Genomic DNA, 20859 nt, shown 5'->3' with positions numbered 1-20859 from the left:
ATTTTACCAACTTCAGAAAGGTGGAAGGCTGAGTCAACCATGAGCCTGGTGAGACTCGAACTGCCAAACTGCAGGCAGAATTAGCCTGCAATACTGTATCCTAATCACTGCCTCATCACGGTTTACGGTTTCAGAGTCCCTGTTTGGCAGAGGCATTTGTGAATGTTTCTTGTTCACAAACATACTCAAAGTTGGGATCGTGTCGTGTTTAAGGTGTAGGACGTGCTCTGGCGAAGACTGCAGAGCTCTCTGGATGACCTTCCATCTCAGCAACAACCTAAAGAATAAAATGAAGAAAGTATCCCGGGAAAAAGAAAGCTACAAATGCAGTTTCATAAATCAGCCCAAGAAATCAATATGCTGAAAGATATACCGAAAGATCCTTGAGTCAGGATTGCTGGCGTATTTTGGTCGAATCACATCAGGTCCTCTCGCCATTCTGCTTGTTTCATGATCTGTTAAAAGCAGCATGTTTACAAGCATTGATGTGTAGGCAGAAGAATTGTGAATGCATCTCCGTGCTGTTTGTGTAACCATTTACAAGGCAGCCTCCCTTTGATCTGGAAAGCAAGGTGCTAATTGCATGGGTACCCAGTTTATCTGTGGGGGGGTGTGTGATCTTTTTTCCTCCTGCAGACTGAATGTGTCCATCCATTTTGGTAAGGATAAAAATAAATGAAACATCCTGCAAAGTTGCTGTTATTGCTGTTAGAGCTGGCCAAGAGTGAAGCTGCACATCTCTCTTCTTCTGCATAAATATTTATTGCTTGACTAAGTTTTCCAAAAACTCAAATGGTCTTAAGTGGGGGGAAAAAACATTGCTGGATTTATTAAGATATGTGCTGAAAGATATTCTTGGTGTTGTCTAAACGAATAATTTTCTAGCCATAAACGTGTTCCATTTCATGGATCTTGAATGAACTTTTCAGTTGCATTTCATTCAGCGGTGGTATTCAGCCGGTTCGGACCAGATCGGGTGAACCGATAGTGGTTACCTGTGGGTGGACTCTAAGCAGTCCTATTTAGCCATGTTCTCTAAGCTGCATGTACGTCTGCAAGGCCCACACACTCTCGAAGAGAGCATGGGCTCACAGTTTCGTGCAGCAAATCAGTGGTAAAATTAGGTAAAACCCACCTCTGGTTTCATTCTATCTGGCATTTCACCAGGTCTTCCATGATAAACAGAACTAATATCTGAGGCTCAGTGCCTTTTGCTGCAGTTGCACAGTGAAAATGGCTGCTGTGTCCATACTCAATACCTGAAGGTTATGATCTCAGTGTGACTTCCTGGAAAAATGTTTATTTGAACTTCTCCCCCTAAAATCTGAAGATCAGCTAAGACTTGAACTATACCAGCAATATCTTCTTGACTATCAGGTGTCAAGGAGTAAGGAAATTTTGGACGGTTGTGGGCTGAGCCTTACATTTGGGGAGCTGGTGGTCAGATCATATGTCATGCTAACAGACCAGGATTGGATGGTAAAATTCAGATCCACATATCCATTCATGGCTTGAGCTTCAACCAGAATAAAGTCTCTCCATTCTCGGCATATCTGTTCTCTGCAGAACAGACTGAAGACTCGTGAAGCCTTTGATGGTTTCTCCTTTAGTGTGAGGGCACCACTCCCCCTCTGTTCTGTCCCAGCTCCCCAACACAACAAATCCTCTGTAGTTGAAGCAATGACTCCTTTATTAAGAGCACCAGCAGCCCTGACAAAACGTTTCTCTCTCACCAAAGGCTAACAAGTCCATCTGTCCAGGAGATGAATAGTTGTCTGCCACATATATTCATCTGAACCCCCTGCCTTTTATCCCCAGAGCTAGGGTGGGGCTTCACTAGCAGCAATGACTCTTCCTTCCCAAGGACCGGCCCATGGATTTCCACTGCTCTTCTTTCCTCTGCCTTCTGTGCATCCACACATCAGGCACTGGACTCAGCTGTTCCTCCTCTTCCTCATCATCCACCTCCAGACCTGGGGGGCTGTTGACTCTCCATCTGAGGGCCTCTGACTCTCTCACTCTGCCAGCTCCACGCCCTCGTTCCCCCCAGAGCTCACAGGTTGCCTTGATGCTGACCCTGACTTCCACGCTCCCTCCTCCTGTGATTTGGCTCTTCGAGGGGCCAGTGGCCAACAGGTCACAACACCCTCTTCTACTTATGCCAAGGTGTTGATTTGACTTTCTCTGTGGCTAAATCCAAACGGAATCGTGATGGCTTATAGAAAATAAATTAAAAAGTCCATAGTCATAGCATGAGCTTATTGCTGCTACTACCCACTCTCTCTAGCTTTCACCCATTTCATTGTTCTTCGCTTCATGGCTTTGTAGCTGAGAGGTTGTCGGGTGTTGACATAACTGACAGCTCCACCCTGAGAACTTGGCTCTCAGAGGAACTCCTACATGAGGCATGCGTGATGCTGAGGATTTGGGAAAGTCCTTCAGAACAGGTCGGTTCTCATGTCTCCCTGATGGTTGCCCAGAACTTCAGATAGTCTTAACTCGATGCAACCAAAGGCAGCCCGTTAAGAATCAGAACAGAATATTCTCTTAGCTCCGGTTTTAGAGTTTATTTTCCAATAGAGAAAATTAGTGGCTATTGCTAAGCCTACTTGGGAATTTTTCAATACATATATATATGTATTGTGTCACAACCACTGGTATGCCCAAATATGGGAGGGGACACAATGCTTCCTCTTTCTGTCCTTCAGCTCACTCCAGGAGACCATCCAGGCAGAAAACCACATTTTTAATGTTGCCTTTGTTACATTTGTGTTGTATTTGTACCTTTATTTATTTATCAGCACAAATACAATATATATATCACATAATACATATATATATCACATAAATTTCAAGATGGCTTCCAAGAAGACCAGGTGACAGGACTGTTGTTACATTGATGTAGGAACTGTTCAAGAGACTTGGCATCCTTCAAAAGTTCTATTCCAGTTCTCTGGAAGACAAGAATATATCCCTCTGTGACTGCCCTTCTGTGCCATGAGAATGAACTGAATTGGTAGTTACACTTTTCAGTGTTTCATCAATAAATGTCCAATTGACAATGTTGTATAGATTATGATTCCAGGTACTTCAGCGTAAGATTTATGGTTCTTGAAAGTCAGAACTGAGTATGAGGTGAATTTGTATGTAACAGCTTTGAAATTTCTCTATTAAAAATTCATTAATTGGCTATAAACAGATGGTTATTTGATTAAGGTCCATTCAAATCTATGCATCTTTTTGTATTGTATAAGGAACTCCAGGATTTAAAGCTGAATTGACAACTTATACTGATTCCTCAGTTCCCGACTGCTTTGAAACACATTGAATTTAGTACTCAATGCACTTTAAAATGAAAATTTTGTCCTAATACTTGTCATTTGTTTCATACTCAACACGCAAATTAGAACTTGTGGTTGTTGGTTGCCTCATTTACTTACATTATTTCTTACGGGGAAAATGTTTGGTATTCATCGGGGATGCAGTGGCTCAATGGCTAAGTCTCTGAGCTTGTCAATCCAAAAGGTCAGCAGTTCGGCAGTTCAAATCCCTAGCACCGCATAATGGAGTGAGTTCCAGTTATTTGTCCCAGCTTCTGCCAACCTAACAGCTCAAAAGCACATAAAAATGCAAGTAGAAAAATAGGGACCACTTAGTGGGAAGGTAACAGCATTCTGTGTGCCTTTGGCATTTAGTCATGCCGGCCACATGACCACAGAGAAGGTTGTCATACAGCACTGGCTCTTTGGCTTTGAAATGGAGATGAGCACCTCCGCCTAGAGTTAGGAACGACTAGCACATATGTACAAGGGGAACATTTACCTTTACCTATTCATTTTTGGTACCCATCACATGTCTTGGAACCAATTAATGACAAGCACTGACATATCACTATATGTAGATACAACAGGTTTCAAAAAGGCTTACAATTTACATATTTTTGCATCTTACCAAAACCTTATGATACTTTTTTTTCTTTTGATTAAGGCATTGACTGCCGAGTGAGATAAATCTATTATTTCTGTATGAAGAGAAGCCATCACGTATTTATTACAGGAAAAAAAATATCTGCGTTATAAAAACACAACACCAATAATAGCTTCAATAAATTAAGTTGCCATTGTCTTCCGCTTCTCTAATTTAAAGCTGCCCTTGATGGCTTAAATTATCCTGTCAATTAATCCACTGATACATTAGTTGATAAAACTACGGTCTGGGGGGATTAAAATGGCAACTTCCCTTTCTTAAAGAATGAAACTGTATTAAAGTGTCAGTTTGAGTTTAATTGCCAGCAATTTAAGGGCCTGTTTGCAAATCCAAGCTTCTTGGCTGTGGGGTTGAAACCGTATAATGCCCTGTTTGCTTGTGATAGAAAATCATATCTCCTGTCTCCTCCCTGGATCATCTTTCGTGGATGCTTGGATGATCCCCCTTCTTATCCAATTCTTCAGACTCTCCTTGGACATTTCTTCTTGGCTCTTGAGCTCACAGAAGGATGAGACCACGGCTGGCACTTGGCAGGATAACATTTATGGAGGCCAATCATCAAAGCCAAGGTCATTAGCAACAGCCATTCAGATGGAAATGACCCAAGAACAAATAATAATAATTTTCCAAATGCACCAAGAAGGATCAGCAAACTGGCCTCCTTTATGTATATTTTTTTTAAAAAAGTGCTAATTTAGCAGACAATAGCAGATTAGAGGATCCTTGGCTTAGTCGTCTACGGTTATGTACAAGTAGCATGTGCCAAGGAGGCAAATCCAATTTATAATTAGCTAATAAATCATAGGAGTCACATTGAAGTGCAGTCTTCCTTTATTGGAGGGCTGATTTAAGACTTAGCGTAGAGACATATGGCTTCTGGATGGTGGAATGGGAATTTCAGAAAGTCCTCATTGCTCCTGCTGTGAGCGGGCTCCACTGTCTGGGCTGCAGCTGAGGTTTGAGCAGACACTGCTCACATCACTGCAAGGTCGGCATGCCAAATTGGGAGGCCTTGGCAGAGCGTCTACCAGATACATCAGCACAATTTAAGCCATGCAAAAAAAGTATATTTAAAAGCCATGGCGGCGCAGTGGTTAGAATGCAGTACTGCAGGCTACTTCAGCTGGCTGGCGGCAATTTGGTAGTTCGAATCTCACCAGGCTCATGGTTGACTCTGCCTTCCGAGGTGGGTAAGATGAGGACCCAGGTTGTTGGGGGCAAGATGCTGACCGCTTAGAGAGGGTTGTAAAGCACCGTGAAGTGATATATACAGTGGTGGGATTCAAATAATTTAACAACCGGTTCTCTGCTTTAATGACTGGCTGGGTAGGTATGTCTGGGTGGTCATGTGACCAGGTAGGTGTGGCCAACTCAACATCACTCATTGAGGGGCACCTTTCATCGCACAACATCTCCTTGCCAGGCCCGGCTATGCCTCACCACTGCCCTCCCAGCCACTCCTTGTCACATCCAGCTATTGGGCCTGCTGGGCAGCCGGGTGACCAGCTGGGCAGCGAGGCAAGGAGTGGCTTGGAGGGGAAGGGCGAGATGGGGCCAGGTGTGGGGAGGGACGCTATTCAGCCGGTTCTCCGAACTGCACAAAAAGTTAGCTACTGGTTCTACCAAACCTGTGCGAACCAGCTGAATCCTACCACTGGGTATATAAGTCTAAATATTTTTCTCTACAAGTCTTTATGTTTTTCTCATAAAGGGCTCTGCTTCGCTTACTTGTCAGCCTCTGCTTTGCTTACTTGCTATCGGCTGCCATAGAAACGGGGAGGGCAGGGGCATGGTATTTGGGATGGGAATAAATGGTACAGGAGGTGATATGAAAAAGGGAGTTTTCTTCTCACCATCTTTGGCGCATGCTGGTGGCCGGTGTTTGGACCTGGTCAAGGTCAACCATCCTTCATACCAACATGATGATGCCTTTTGGAGATGCAATCCACATGACACCTAAGGGAGTTGCAGATTGAACACTGGGGTGGGGTCATTGGAGGGATGGGGCTGGGTTATCATTTGATATGTACTTGTTCGCGCCTTTCTGGCTCAGATCTTGCTTTACTTTCGTTGCTATCTTTTCATAACCAGTAAAAGTATTTTAATTCCATAAACAATGGAGTTGGGAGTTTTCTTTCTTGGTTATTGATGGAGGCATGCCTGACAACATCCCAGGAAAGTGGAAGCATCACCTTATCAGAAAATGGCATGTCAGGAGGCCTTTAGACCATCATGTCATCATGCCAAATGCAAGCTGCCGCCTTTCATCTGCTTTCCTTTGAAAGTAATCATATTGTATCTCATTGGGTCATAAAGAGCTTGATTTATTGAAGGCAATTCATGAGACACTAAATCATTTTGGTCAAACAGCCGCATTTCACAGCTTTGGCTTTATCCCATTAAAATTTCAATTCTGTAATATGCAATTATGTGTATACTCAAAGTTAAGATATTATTTTCGATGTAGGCAAAAAGGAAGTATAAATTTCTCCCCTTTAATTTGTAATATATCCAGGTTTGACAGTACTAATTTGCACTGCAAAGTAATTTGGACATCAGAAGCATATGTCAACATGAAAAGTAACTGCAGCTCGGTCTCTGGGGAGCCCGGCTTAAATCTGTCTAGTTGCAGATACAGCTGATGTGCTCATCTTCATTTTTGACCCAATAATGATAATTTATGAAACCTGCTCTTTTCTTCTCCTGACAATTTGCTCCACTTAGGGAGTAAAGAAATAGGTATCATCATTCTTTATTTCTTTCTCTCTTTCTCCCTCTCTCTCTCTCTCTCTCTCTCTCTCTCTCTCTCTCTCTCTCTCTCTCTCTCTCTCTCTCTCTCTCTCTCTCTCTCTCTCTCTCTCTCCCCCCCCTCTGGATTTCTAAGCGAAATGGGAAGTGTCCCTATGAAGCATTTGATTCTCTCATTGTACATTGTTCCTTAAAGTGGTGTGCTAGCCTAGAGGTAGGGCTCTCACCTCTCGCAATCAGGAGGTTATGAGTTTAATCCTAGGTAGAGGCAGATATTTCTCTCTCTGGGCACACTGAGAATAGATTTGCTGAACAAAACTCTTCATTGGTGACAGGAAGGGCATCTGGCCAATAAAAAAAAGAAACTCAGCTTGCTCCATTCAGTTGCCCAGACTCCAGCCTGCAAGGGATTATGGGGTCGTTAAGTAAAGTCGATGATTGTACATACCTTCCTTGCTTTATTCTAAGGAAATATGACGTGACATATCTGGAATTTGGTGATTGGATTTCCGGATGTTTTGGTGGGCATCTGGGAAGCTGAGGTTGAAGGAAAGTCTTGAGCTCCATGTCAGAATGTGGGATGTGGGATATGGATTTTCCTCTTTTTAAAACTTTCCCCCAGTTTTTACAAACACTGATTTTAGCCCTCCATTGCAATCTAGAACCATACTTAGCCAATGGTTCTGAACCAGGTGGTGTGACATCGTGAATCATTTGAGTCTGTATATATGTGCAAAGGCACACTTCCACAAAAAGTACAATCCACATGCATGGGTTTCTCTATTGTGCTACCTTCAGCTCCCCTTCCAAAGCTGTGCTCCACTTCTACTGTCCTCCTGTCTATTTTTGGGGTTGGTGCAACTCCCTTCATTGCATCTTAGGCAATGACTGTCTATGGAGATTCTCAGTCATCCAAGTCATGGTTGTCCCAAAGGTGCTTTTTCAAAAGGCAAGTAGAGTTTTAGGTTTTTGTTTTCTTTGAAAACCTTTTGCTTCTCATCCAAGAAGCTTCTACAGAACTGAAGAAGCTTACTGGATGAGAAGGAAAAGATTTTCAAGGGGAAAAAAAACCCCAAGAAAGTCTAGTTGTCTTTTGGAAAAGCACCTTTGAGCTTAGGCCAGCGATGGCTAATCTTTTTGTTGTTGTGTGCTGAAAGTGCCACCCGCACCCATAATGCAATGCACACGGAACACTCCCTGTGCCCTGCTCCCCTGCGCATGCGCACCTGACACCCCTGTGCACCCTCCACCCCCGCACATGCACACATGACAACCCGCACCCTGTTTTGGGCCTAGTAGGCCTTCCTGCAGCCTTCTGGTACCACAAACGGGGCACAAAGAGAACGCTGCACCCCCCGTGCTCCATATTGGGCCTAGTAGGCCTCCCTCAGCGTCCTGGGACCAAAAATGAGCCACGGAGGGGAACGCTGCCCCCCCTCATGCTCCATTTTGGGCCTAGTAGGCCTCCCTCAGCGTCCTGGGACCAAAAACGGGCCATGGAGGGGAATGCTGCACACACACACACGCACACATGCTCCATTTTGGGCCTAGTAGGCGTCCCTCAGCGTCCTGGGACCAAAAATGGGCCACGGAGGGGAATGCTGCACACACACACACGCACACATGCTCCATTTTGGGCCTAGTAGGCTTTCCTCAGTGTCCTGGGACCAAAAATGGTCCGCGGGGGGGGGGGGCACACACCCTTACATTCCACCCACCCCCTGTGCATGCGCATACGTCCCCCATCCCCAGTGCATGCCTGCATGCCCCCCAGCCTCCATGCATTCGCTTGCGTCACCCACATGCGCTAAAACAGCTGGCCAGCGGGAGGCGTGCAAGCATGTGCAGTGAAGCTGAGGTGTGGTGAGCTTGCCCGCACAGAGGGCTCTATGTGCCACCTGGTGCACGGGTCCCATAGGTTTGCCATCGCATGCCTAGGCCATGAAATTTGCTACATTCCTGGCATGTGAGCTAAAGGGCCCGCCCCCATCTCCTTCCACCTCTGTCTGTCATTTTTACTGAAAATCTTTGAGGTAAGCTTGGGGTTGTACAGAGGACAAGAACAGACATGGTTTGCGATTACCGCCTTCCTTGCATTTTTCTCCCATGGAAACCGGGTTCCCCAAATTCCTTTTTTCTTTCCAACTTGCAAAGCATTTGCCTTAGGTTGACGCTTAACGGCTGTAATCTTGAATAAGGAATTGACCTCACCCTGAATAGGACAAAGCGACCCCACCTCAATGTGCCGGTCAGATTGGGCTGAAAGTAAAATGACTCTAACATTCAATGGAGCTGCAGAGAAATGTTAGTGATCTGGATAACAAGGCCTGGCCTGCAAACCTACAGGGGAATAACAAGTATAACACGGCTTTAAAAAATAGTTCCTACGACTGCAATAATTTCAGACCAATGGAGACTTCTCTGTGCAAAGAAATGTATTGAAAAATAAACTACAGGTACTCCTTTAGTGATCATTCTAACTTACAAGACCACTGAAAAAAGTGACTTATGACCAGGGGTGGGTTTCAAAAATTGCAGCAACGGGTTCGCTGCCCCGTTGCTGGATGGGTGTGGCCATGGTGGGTGTGGCCTGGTCAGCCTCCTGCACCAAGGGAGGGGGTGGTGTTTTTCGCCCTCCCCAGGCTCCAGAGGCTTTTCTCGAGCCTCCGGGAGGACAAAAACTGCTTCCGGTGGGCTCCGGAGGCCTTCCGGAGGCCAGAAACAGGACAATTTCTGGACTTTTGGAATTTCTAGTAGGCCCGTTTTTCACCCTCCCCATTCTCCGGAGGTTTTCGTCGAGCCTCAGGGAGGGCGAAAACTGCTTCCCCCAGGCTCCAGAGGCCCTCCGGAGGCCTGTTTCTGGACTTCTGGTACCTCCAGTAGGCCTGTTTCCCCCCCCCCCCTCCCTGAGCCTCCATGCGGGCCCTGCATTGACTGGCATGATGAACAGTCCATGTGGAGACTCCTGGGAGGAGTGGAGTCAGTGTGGCCAGCAAGGGGTGGCATTTGGGGGTTCACCAAACTGGGCAGAATCCTAACTAGAGGATTGCCTGGACCTGAGCAAACCCCCAGCAGCCCACCCCTGCTTATGACTGTTTTTTCACACTTACAACTGTTGCAGCATCCCCAGGATCACGTGATGAAACTGTACATGCTTGGCAACTGGCGTGTATTTATGACGGTTGCAGTGTCCCGGGGTCACGTGTTCCCCTTTTGCAACCTTCTGGCAAACAAAGTTAATGGGGAAGCTAGATTAACAGTCGTGTTACTCACTTATCAACTGCAGTGACTCACTTAACGATTGTGGCAAGACTGGTCATAAAAATGGGGCAACATTGACTGCACTGTCTTGCTTACCAACAGGTGTTTTGGGTTCCATTGTGGTCATAAGCTGAGGACTTACCTATAGTAATGGCTTAAGGTTTCTGGTTGCTTGTGTGCTGAGCTTCTGTTGGAACAGAGAAGAAGCAAAGTTGAACAATAATGGCTCACACCTTCAGTCGGCAAAACCACGTAAGATGTGGCAGTGTGACCTAACGTGGAGATATCTCCAAAGGTTGTTCAGTGGGGATGACCTGTTTTCTTCTTTTCTCTCCGTAGTCTCCCAACGTTCATAACTACCCAGATATGGAAGCCATGCCCCTCTTGCTGAACACCATGAAGGCCGAGCCAGAAGAAGACGCCTTGTGCACGGATCATTTCCAGACGCAGACGGAGCCGGTGGACTTGTCTATCAACAAAGCCCGATCCTCCCCTCTTGCCACCTCGTCTTCACCAGTATCAATTACCGCCTCTGCGTTGTCCCCCTCTTCGACTTCAACGTCTTCTAGTCGGCCAGCTTCATCTCCAACGGTAATAACCTCGGTGGCATCGGCAACATCGGCCCCATCAGTATTAACTCCAGGTCCGCTTGTGGCATCTGCCTCTGGTGTTGGAGGGCAACAATTTTTGCACATAATCCACCCGGTCCCACCTTCGAGCCCCATGAACCTACAGACCAACAAAATGAGTCACGTCCACCGCATTCCTGTGGTGGTGCAGTCGGTACCGGTGGTCTACACTGCGGTGAGATCACCAGGAAATGTGAACAACACTATAGTAGTACCACTACTAGAGGACGGGAGAAGTCATGTCAAAGGTAAGAAGGACTCTCTTGAGAAGACTCTTTCTTATAGAAGGAGTAGATCAGACATCCAGCTCTTGCTTATCAATGGAGACCGAGTGGAGCAAGTGGCCAGTTTTAAGTTTCTGGGGGTTATCATAAAAGAGGACCTGACCTGGGGCCACTCACCTTGCAGCCCTGGTCAAAAGGGCCCAGCAGAGATTATACTACCTGAGACTTCTCAGGAAACAACAACTGAATGAAAAACTGCTGGTGACCTTCTACCGCTCCACCATGGAGAGTATTCTAACTTATTGCACCTGTGTATGGTTTGCCAATTGCACAGTGGCAGATAGGACAGCACTTTAGAGGGTTAACGTCATTGCCTAGAGGATCACTGGTTGTTACCCTCTCCCCTCCTTGGAAGAGCTTTATAGCTCCCGCTGCCTTAAGAAAGTTCTTCTTAAACATGTTTCTTAAAGAAACATTCTTAAAGATCCATTTCACCCTTTTTTTGAACTATTACCATCTGGCAGACAGCACAGGATAATAAAACAAGAACAAATAGACTTAAAAACAGCTTCTATCCTAGGGCAGTAACCATATTGAATTCTACAGTATAGTGCAATAATAATGCAATATCGGGTTTTCAATTTTAATTATATAGCATCAGAGGTGGGTTCCTATCGGTTCAGACTGGTTTGGCCGAACAAGTAGTGGTATGCCGGCCTGGGTCGCGGAAGGCTGGCCATGCCCCCAAACTGGTTCCCCGTTTGCCACCGTCGCCATCATTTTGGGGAGTTCTGCGCATGCGCAGAACAATTTCCATTGAACTACGCATGCGCATGAAGACACACACGAGCGAACTGGCAGTAACGCTGGCTAGAACACACCCCTGTATAGCATGTGTAGGATGTGTGTTTGTGTTTTTATTTTTATAGTTATAATGTACACCGAAGATGGCATTGAATTTTGTTGTACAATGTGCAATGTGTAAAGTAAACAAAACAAAACAAAAATAGACTTCTAGAGTGGCACAATGGAAAAAGGCTTCCTGAATCACTCCGATTCACTCATCATTTGAAAACCGATCAAAGCGTCTTCTTCTTCTTCCGTGTCTAGATCAAACTTTAAACTGCCATGAGGAAGCCACCTTCTTGGCTTTATTGCTGGCCAAAAATAAGTCATTATCAGTACATGTTTCTGGAAGTAGCTGACATACCAGCTGATGGGCCAGCCCTTGTGTCTCTCCAGATTCACATATGGTAGTATGTTGTTATCCAGTAAGAGCCTCCACTTGATTATATTGGTTTTATATTTACTATATTTTTTGGAGTATAAGACGCATCTTCCCCCCCCCCCAAAAAAAGAGGGTGAAAATCTGGATGCGTCTTATACACTGAATACATCATTTTTGGCCTCCTGAAACCCCACCCCCTTTGCAAAAATGGACATGCAGAGGGTTTGGGAGGCCTGCAGAGTGCAAAAACTTTTTTTAAAAAAATTACTTCTTCAAAATCATGATGCGTCTTACACTATGGTGCATCTTATAGTCCAAACAATATGGTAGTTATTCCAACTCTCAAACTAGTCAGGGTCCTCTTAGTAGTATAAGGCAGGTCGCTCTTTCAGCTATATCCTCCTTTAATGTTATTCCTTGCTCGCTGGTCCTCCATCTTTTAATTCGATTTTGCTCTTGATTCTCAATTTTGTTCACCAACCAAAGATGACTGTGTATTCACTGCTCTGTGGGTCAATTATTGGAGAGACTAGCTAATGACCCACGCAGATGATATTCCAGAGTATTTATAACTCAATTTCGAAGTGGAACTTTTTGAATTCATGTGCAGCCATTTGTTGAGAATTCCCATGGTGCCTTAGATAAATTCCTGGCTTGTGCCTTCCTTGCCTCTACATTGAGGCTAATAGAATTGATTTATCTTTACAGGTTTGTGCTGAGAATTGTTGTGAGAAAATGTATGTGCATGTCTAGGTTACAATGTAGCTTTTGGAAGAAATAAATTGCGATTAGCAGTAGAGCCGAGGTGGCGCAGTGATTAGATTGCAGTACTGCAGGCTTCTTCAGCTGACTGTTAGCTGCAGTTTGGCAGTTCAAATCTCACCGGCTCAAGGTTGACTCAGCCTTCCATCCTTCCACGGTGGGTAAGATGAGGACCCAGATGGTTGGGGGGAAATATGCTGACTTTGTAAACCACTTAGAGAAGGCTGTAAATGCACTGTGAAGCAGTATATAAGTCTAAGTGCTATTGCTATTTCTATAGTTTCAGAATCTTGGGAGCTCTGCGTAAACTCTCCATTGGGGGAGTAAAAGGAGTCCCTGCCAGTTTTACTTTGCTAGCCAATTTTAGGGGCGGTGTGCCACAGTGCGGAGCATGCAATGAAGCATAGAACACTGTTACCTTCCCAGCAAAGTGGTACCTATTTATCTACTCACATTTACATGCTTTCATCTGCTATGTTGACAGCAGCTGAGAGAGGACAGGACACCCATCATAAGGCACTTGCGTCTCACACTTGGGCTGCCAGCTTTTCACTGATAAGCCCAGTGTCTTAACCACTTAGCCTTCACACTGCTCCTCTATTGGAGGAGTGGGGAGCCCAAATGCAAAATGTGTTGGATGCAAGGATAGAAGTTTGCCCTGCAATGTCACCATGCACTTGGTGTAGAATGCCCGTGGATTAATAATTATCTTGTAGATGGAAGGAATTGTCATCAAATTTGAAAATGGAAATTTAGGCATATTGCAGCAAAAAATCAAAATAAAAAAAAATCAAAATGACTTCAACAGATTTGAACATTCGGCCAAATCTGACATGGTAACTAATGATGTCAGATCCTGCACCTAGGTAGGAAAACACCAACCAACAGGGAGAAGACAGCATTCTGACACAGACTTGGGGGACTCTTGAACTGAACAGGGGGTATAGAATTAGAGATCTGAACGTACAGCTTCCATCTGCTTTACAAATGCAGAAAGGACCTATTCATGTATGCAGTCCACCAGATATTAGGAGAAAAATTAGATGGTCATTTTATTGAACATTTTTGGTGTCCCATAAAATGAGTGAACTCTGAAACAAGAGATTTGTAGGCATGCTGGTTTTGTGGGTGTGATTCCAGATGTGTCATTCTAAGAGTCTATGGAGATTCTCAATCATCCAGGTCACATTTATCCCAAAGGTGATTATTTTCTAACAGGCAACTGGACTTCCTGTGTTCCTTCTTCTTCTTCTTCTTCTTCTTCTTCTTCTTCTTCTTCTTCTTCTTCTTCTTCTTCTTCTTCTTCTTCTTCTTCTTCTTCTTCTTCTTCTTCTTCTTCTTCTTCTTCTTCTTCTTCTTCTTCTTCCAATACAATACAATACAATACAATACAATACAATACAATACAATAGTAGAGTTGGAAGGGACCTTGGAGGTCTTCTACTCCAACCCCCTGCCTCCTTCTTCTTCTTCTTCTTCTTCTTCTTCTTCTTCTTCTTCTTCTTCTTCTTCTTCTTCTTCTTCTTCTTCTTCTTCTTCTTCTTCTTCTCCTCCTCCTCCTCCTCCTCCTCCTCCTCCTCCTCCTCCTCCTCCTCCTCCTCCTCCTCCTCCTCCCATGGTTTCCTTCTCATCCAAGGAGCTTCTTGGATGAGAAGCAAAACTTTTGCAAAGAAAAAACAAACCAAGAAGCTTTGGGTTGCTCTTTGAGGTTTTGGATTGGATCCTGCTTCTTCCTTGTGCATAAAATAAGTAGAGATATGGGAGTATATTTCCATACATTCCTTTACTTTTTCTCACTGTGAGCACCTTCCAGGAATACAGAATAAAAGTAATTTCAACCATGATCTCTTGCTATATTGTAATAAAATCCAGTACTCCAAGAAAAAAAGATCTGCTTTAAGAGTATCAGCCCCCAAAAAAAGTACAGGTAACAATCTTGAAGTTATTTTTCATTTGCCTTCATATTAATTTTCACTGTGAGGGTGATTATATACTACTGCTCTTGCTGCTACTAGCAAGTAGTTGAGTATTTTGTAAATGTCTTCCCAAATCTACAGAATTTATTTTCCTTCTCCTGGGCCTCTTTGGGAAGTGCAGCTCTACAAGGCGCAAAGATTATTTGAATTTCTTCGGGTCTCTGGATATATAATCCTGACTTTATAACAGCCAATGGAAGATTTGTGTTGAGAATATTGGTGTGCTGTGACTCTGACATCCCATTAGAATTTGTCCAAAATTATCCCATGAGCTGCATGGAGACACAAATCTCCATTTTCTTAGTTCCTCTCAATGTTGTGGTCTGTCAGCTGCCGGCCACTCTACTCCAACAGATGAATCAGATGAGGAGGAGGCGTCAGGGTGAGCATCAGATCAACCTGGGAGCTCCAAGGGGGAAGAGGGAATGGAGCTGGCAGAGAGAGAGAAAGAGGCGGACCCTGGGCCATCTGTTAGCCCTCAGATGGAGAGTCAACAACCCCCAGGTCTGGACTGATGAGGAAGAGGAAGAACAGCTGGGTCTAGTGCCTGATGCACAGATGCACAGAAGGCAGAAGAGAGGAGAGCAGTGGAAATCTATGGGCCGATCCTGGGGAAGGAAGAGCCACAGCTGCTATTGAGGCCCGACCCTAGCTCTGGGGCTAAAAGGCAGGGGGCGGAGGTGAATAGTTGTGGCAGACAACTGCTTCCTCCAGGCTCCAGAGGCACTTCCAGGAGGCTTGTTTTCCTCCCTCCCTGAGCCTTCAAGTAGGCGTTGCACTTACCTTGCATCCAAAATGGGCTGCATGGAGACTCGTGGGAGGGGTGGGGTGGGCGTGGCCAGCCAGGGGCAGGATTTGGAGGTTCTCCGAACCGGCCATAACGTTAGCTACGAGTTCATCCGAACCCCGGCTAACCCATAGCAGCCCACCCCTGCAGTGATCCCTATTGGCCCAGATGGTGTGATGTCACAGAATGTTTAGCAATCTCTCACTTTTAGTGTGAATACTCGCAAAGCCCAACTCTGAGAACTGGGAGTGACCTCAGCCGAAAAAAAATACCTGCGGAAAAATTGACCAGGTTTTGCTAGATATTTTTAGGGAAGCCGTGGCTGAAAAGCTTCACGTTGAGCCCTTACATCGTGCGCTGCTCAAAGCTGTAATTGCTTTTCTTCCCTCTGGCTTTGCTTTATGTTCCAGGGTGAATCGGTTATAAATTAGATACTTGATGTGATTTAGGTCTTGACACTCTCAAGAATTCAGGTTCCTGTAAATAAGTGTGAATTCAGCAGTATTCCACTCAAAATGGGGGAGGGGGGGAAGGGTTTCAGATTTTTGTGGAGTAAAAATGATCTCCATAGACAGGTTTTTGAATTATGTGTAGGTTATCTTTATGTCTTTAGGTCTTTATGGCTGGTAGGAACCCAGGACACCCACAGCGGTGGTGGGATTCAAATTTTTTTACTACCTGTGGGCCTGGCTTGATAGGCGTGACATGGCTTGGCGGGTGTGGCTTGGTGGGTGTGGCAGGGGAAGGATACTGTAAAATCTCCATTTCCTCCCGATCAGCTGGGACTCGGGAGGCAGAGAATAGATGGGGACGGGGTCAGTCAGAGGTGGTATTTACGGGTTCTCCAAACTACTCAAAATTTCCGCTACAGGTTCTCCAGAACTGATCAGAACCTGCTGAATAAAATCTCCACTCCACAGGCAAGGTCTTGGTGCAGAAGTACTTCAAACACAGCCTGATGGAGAGAAGGATATGGATGATCTTGAGAACATCAGAAAGCTAAGATGGAAAGTGGCCAAATGTAAGCCTGAAGGGCTGAACCTGCTTTTCAGAGGCTGTACCAGAGCATATTGTTAAGCTGCGATGTCCTGTTAAATCTCCATAAAGGCCTGAAAACTGGAGTATGCATAATCTTGCTATAAATTGTCATAAAAATTATTCGGTAGACACGGTATTATGGCCATTAAGTTCATGGCCACTGCTGCTGTGTACATAAAGTTTTATGGGATAAATTGAGCGGTTTGGTTTTTTTTTAGCTCTCCACTCGGAAGCAAGCTGCTTTTGATTTAAACTTTGATTGGTAATTGTCAAGTATTTTCCTAACAGCAAGTCCATTCATCATGACGTTCCGTAGAAAAAGAAGGAAGAAGGGAAGGAGTTAAAGAAGGGGAATAAAATCCCTGGGTATTTTTCCAGTGGTGAACTTCAATTTTTTTTTTACTACCGGTTCTGTGGCCGTGGCTTGGCAGGTGTGGTGTGGCTTGGTGGGCATGGCAGGGGAAGGATACTCCATTCCCACCCCATTCCAGGGGAAGGATACTGCAAAATCCCCATTCCCACCCCACTCTGGGGGCAGCCAGAGGTGGCATTTGCCAGTTCTTCGAACTACTCAAAATTGCCACTACCAGTTCTCCAGAACCTGCCAGAACCTGCTGGATTTCACCCCTGGTATTTTCTCCATGCACAAAGAAAAGTTGCACAAGTGTTTTTAGCTATAAGAAGATTTTGCTTGGGTGTCTCCGAAGCACTTGATCTGTTGCAGGTATATTAGCTGGAGCTCAGCATAGTATCTACTCTCACCGGGTTTAGTCAGGATACTTTGTCTTTCTGTGTAGATGATTTAAGGAAATGTTTGTCTGTATATTACGATCTTAATTTGTTCTGCTCCTCGGGGACTGCTGGCAGTATGAGTTACAAAAAACATTAATTTTATCCTTTTTTCTGTATTATCCCTTTGAGCCCAACAATGAAATTCTGCCTTTATTTTATGGGGGCAAAAGAATGGAATTAGACCAAGAAAAAACAGCTGGTAGATTATGGTTCTGTGCTAAAGTAATGGATTTGCACTGCTTAACTTCCAGAAAATGTCCAATCTTGATTTGAATACAGAGACCTGAGCATTACGGAGAATTTGGATACATAATTTGAGTGCATGAAATATGTTAATTAAGATACTGGTTAAATTGAAGGGTAGAGGGAGAAGGAGTCACTAGCAACACATAAAATCAAAGCAGCCACAATCTGTCCAGTATTCTTCTACTGAGTTGCAAGTAGCGGTCTATTTTCTAGGGATCTTGGCTACTTTAAGCTCATCTTTTAATTTAGGTGCCCTTTATAAAAGTCTCAAGAATCTCAGGGTTCTAAGACCCGCCCGGTTTCTGTTTTCACTTGCAGAGGGGTATCAAAGCAAACTAAAAACAAAATAAAAGGAGAAATGTTTCCCATTTTGCATTTGAGCATGCAGGAAGGGACAGGAAAGGAGGAAGGGAAAGAGGAAAGACAAAGAAGGGAAGATGGAAAGAGAGCAAGGAAGGAAAAATAAGGAAAGAGGGGAAGGAAGAAGAAAGAAGAATGAAGAGGAAGGAAAAGAAGAAAAGAAGGGAAGGAAGGAAGGAAGGAAGGAAGGAAGGAAGGAAGGAAGGAAGGAAGGAAGGAAGGAAGGAAGGAAGGAAGGAAGGAGATTATAATGAGAGAGGGAGGGTGGGTCTGAGGGAAGTCCTGCCTTAGCACTTGGACACCATAGGTGCCCTTGACATGAGTGACATCAAGCTGGCTGTGATCACCTGGCCACGCCCACCCCAGCTCCCTGAGGTCAAACACAACCCTGGTGCAGCTCTCAATGAAACTGAGTTTGACTCCCCTGCCATAGAATCTTGAAAGATAATAAAGGGAATTCTAGTTCTTAGAAGTACCGTATGTGTATTTTTTGAGGTGTTTAATGTAGATACCTTCTTGGATAAAAGCTCATCATAGTGATGGGACTCCTCTCTTCTTCCTTATTTTGGAAGTTCAACCTTGGCAAAGATTTGCTAACTTATTAAGACACCATCTGGTCTGACATCCAAGCAGAGAAGTCTTACTGTCTCACGAGCGGAGCAGATTTTGCCTAGATAGGTGGCTAAGCATGGATACCGTTTCCTTGCCAACTGGTGGGCCCAGAGCCTCATCCCAATCAATGTTACCTGAATTACAACTGACTTGGCACCAAGGAATTTTAGGAGCAGTGCCCAGAAAGTATCATCCTACTCATCCCTTCTGAATGAACAAAGAGAAGGATGCAGGGAAGCAGACTGTTTCTTTGATATCACAGCCAAAAGGAGGTCCATCAGCCTGGTTGGACATCTGAATGGAAGAATGAAGAGAGATTCCAAGATTTAAGAATGAAATTGGTTGCTTGTATCACAGGGTGGATCTACCAGTTTAGGGAAAATAGATATTAAACATCTGCATAAGCACTCTGATGATGGGCAGTGTCATTCTTCTTTATCTCTTGGCCATACATCTGAAATACATTTTTAGAACCTTCTTTTTTGCATTGTTGGAAGAAATATCCATCTGGTTTCATTCCAAGCTGGGAGAAAGACACTGGAAATATGGAGGCTGATTGGAAAGAGGGTTTAATGGTGAAGGAGAACCACCAAGCATATGGGTGGTTCTGGGCAGCTAACCACAGGGAGTTGAGAGTGAGGGGTTTTTGCACTTGAGCTTCCTGTTCCTGTGCAAGAACATGTATTCTTTTGGCTGTTGTCAGACTCCCATGGGGCTATGCAGGGGTCATAGCTGGCTATGTAGGTTGTCTAAGAAGTTTGGTTGAAGTTTGCTGGGGGTTGATGCAATGTCCTTAGGAGCTGGTGCAATGTAGCGAGCTCTGCTGCTAGTGGGTTAATCCTATTATGTTCTGAAGGGTCATGTCTTAATCCCATCACCCTGGAGCTGTCTTTTGTTTTGTAGATAGGCTGACCCAGTCTTTCTCAATGGGCACAAACTATCTACTGAATGGGAAAGTGAGATTGAGTCTGCTTTCTGTCTTTTAAGAAAAACATGTTTCTCCACTTCTCATTTAGAGAAATATAATATTCTGCCTTTAAAAAAAATATTCCTCAAAATATTTCATTCTTCTGGGGGAGGGGAGGTGGCTTCCCACAGCACCTTCCTTCCTTCTTCCCTTCCATCCTTCCTTCTTTCCTTCTTTCCTTCCCTGGTTCCCTGGATCTCTGAGGTCTCATCAGATGACAATATTTAAGGGAAGGGATCTGGAGCACATCTCCCCTATCTGATCTGGTAGGATAGTTAGATACCCTTAAGGAGAGGCAATTCTGCAAATATTGTCAGGCCTGGAAGCCATTGGGCCTTCTGGCCTGCCATGTTTAATGCTGTGGAAAAATGGGAGGGGGGATTATACGGAGTATGAGAGATATACAGCCAAAATAACATTCCTTTCTCAGACAGTCAAAGACATCTTTCCCTACACCTGGAGTGGGGGACTGGGAGGCATGTCCAGTTTGGATAGTGGCCAGTGGTGGGATTCAAATTTTTTTACTACTGATTCTGTGGGCATGGCATGGCTTGGGGGGCATGACTTGGTGGGCATGGCAGGGGAAGGATACTATAAAATCTCAATTTCCTCCCAATCAGCTGGGACTTGGGAGGCAGAGAATAGATGGGGGCAGGACCAGTCAGAGGTTTTATTTACCAGTTCTCCAAACTATTCAAAATTTCCGCTACCGCTTCTCCAGAACTGGCCAGAACCTGCTGAATTCAACCTCTGGTAGTGCCTGATTGGACCATGTGATGGATATGTGGGTGCTGGGCAGGGACTTGGACTTTCTTTTGGATGAGGAAAACCTGGAAACTTTCAGATTCGGGTTTTCCCAGATGTGCCAATATGAGATCTCTAATAAATTGGAACTTTGAGGAATCTCAAGCCTCAGAGTCTTCTTTTGTTGGGGGTGTTACTTGGAACCCTGACAAATATATTGTCCCCAGGCCATTTAGGGCTCAAAGCTGACAACTAACACCTTGTACTGCACCAGGAGAGCAAATGGATAAGATTTGTTTCCATTCTCTTTGGTCATGCCAAGGCAGTTTGTGGGAATTAATCATCCCCAATGACTGTTAGCGATGTCCATAATGATGTATTAAGCATTGTGATGCCTTAAGTTCATTATCATCCATCACATCTGAGCCACAGCAATCATGCTAATTTTAAAATTCAGAGTTTGGGAGTACCTTGCTTTGTTTCTATTTCCCAAAGCTT

The 20859-nt window shown here is 44.7% G+C and overlaps 1 protein-coding gene across 1 annotated transcript in view; it reads left to right on the top strand.

The window, feature by feature from the left end:
• KLF12 (KLF transcription factor 12) overlaps nt 1–20859 on the top strand; it is a 221737-nt gene that overhangs the window by 114271 nt on the left and 86607 nt on the right. Inside the window, exon 3 of the mRNA XM_081949439.1 lies at nt 10336–10873. Coding sequence (XP_081805565.1) covers nt 10336–10873 — 538 coding nt within the window. The remainder of the gene's footprint in view (nt 1–10335; nt 10874–20859) is intronic.

Source organism: Natrix helvetica, assembly GCF_964273705.1.
Source record: "Natrix helvetica genome assembly, chromosome: 3".
Taxonomy (NCBI): domain Eukaryota; kingdom Metazoa; phylum Chordata; class Lepidosauria; order Squamata; family Natricidae; genus Natrix; species Natrix helvetica.
The sequence above is the reverse complement of the archived record's forward strand: the minus strand, read 5'-3'. Positions and strand labels throughout refer to the sequence as shown.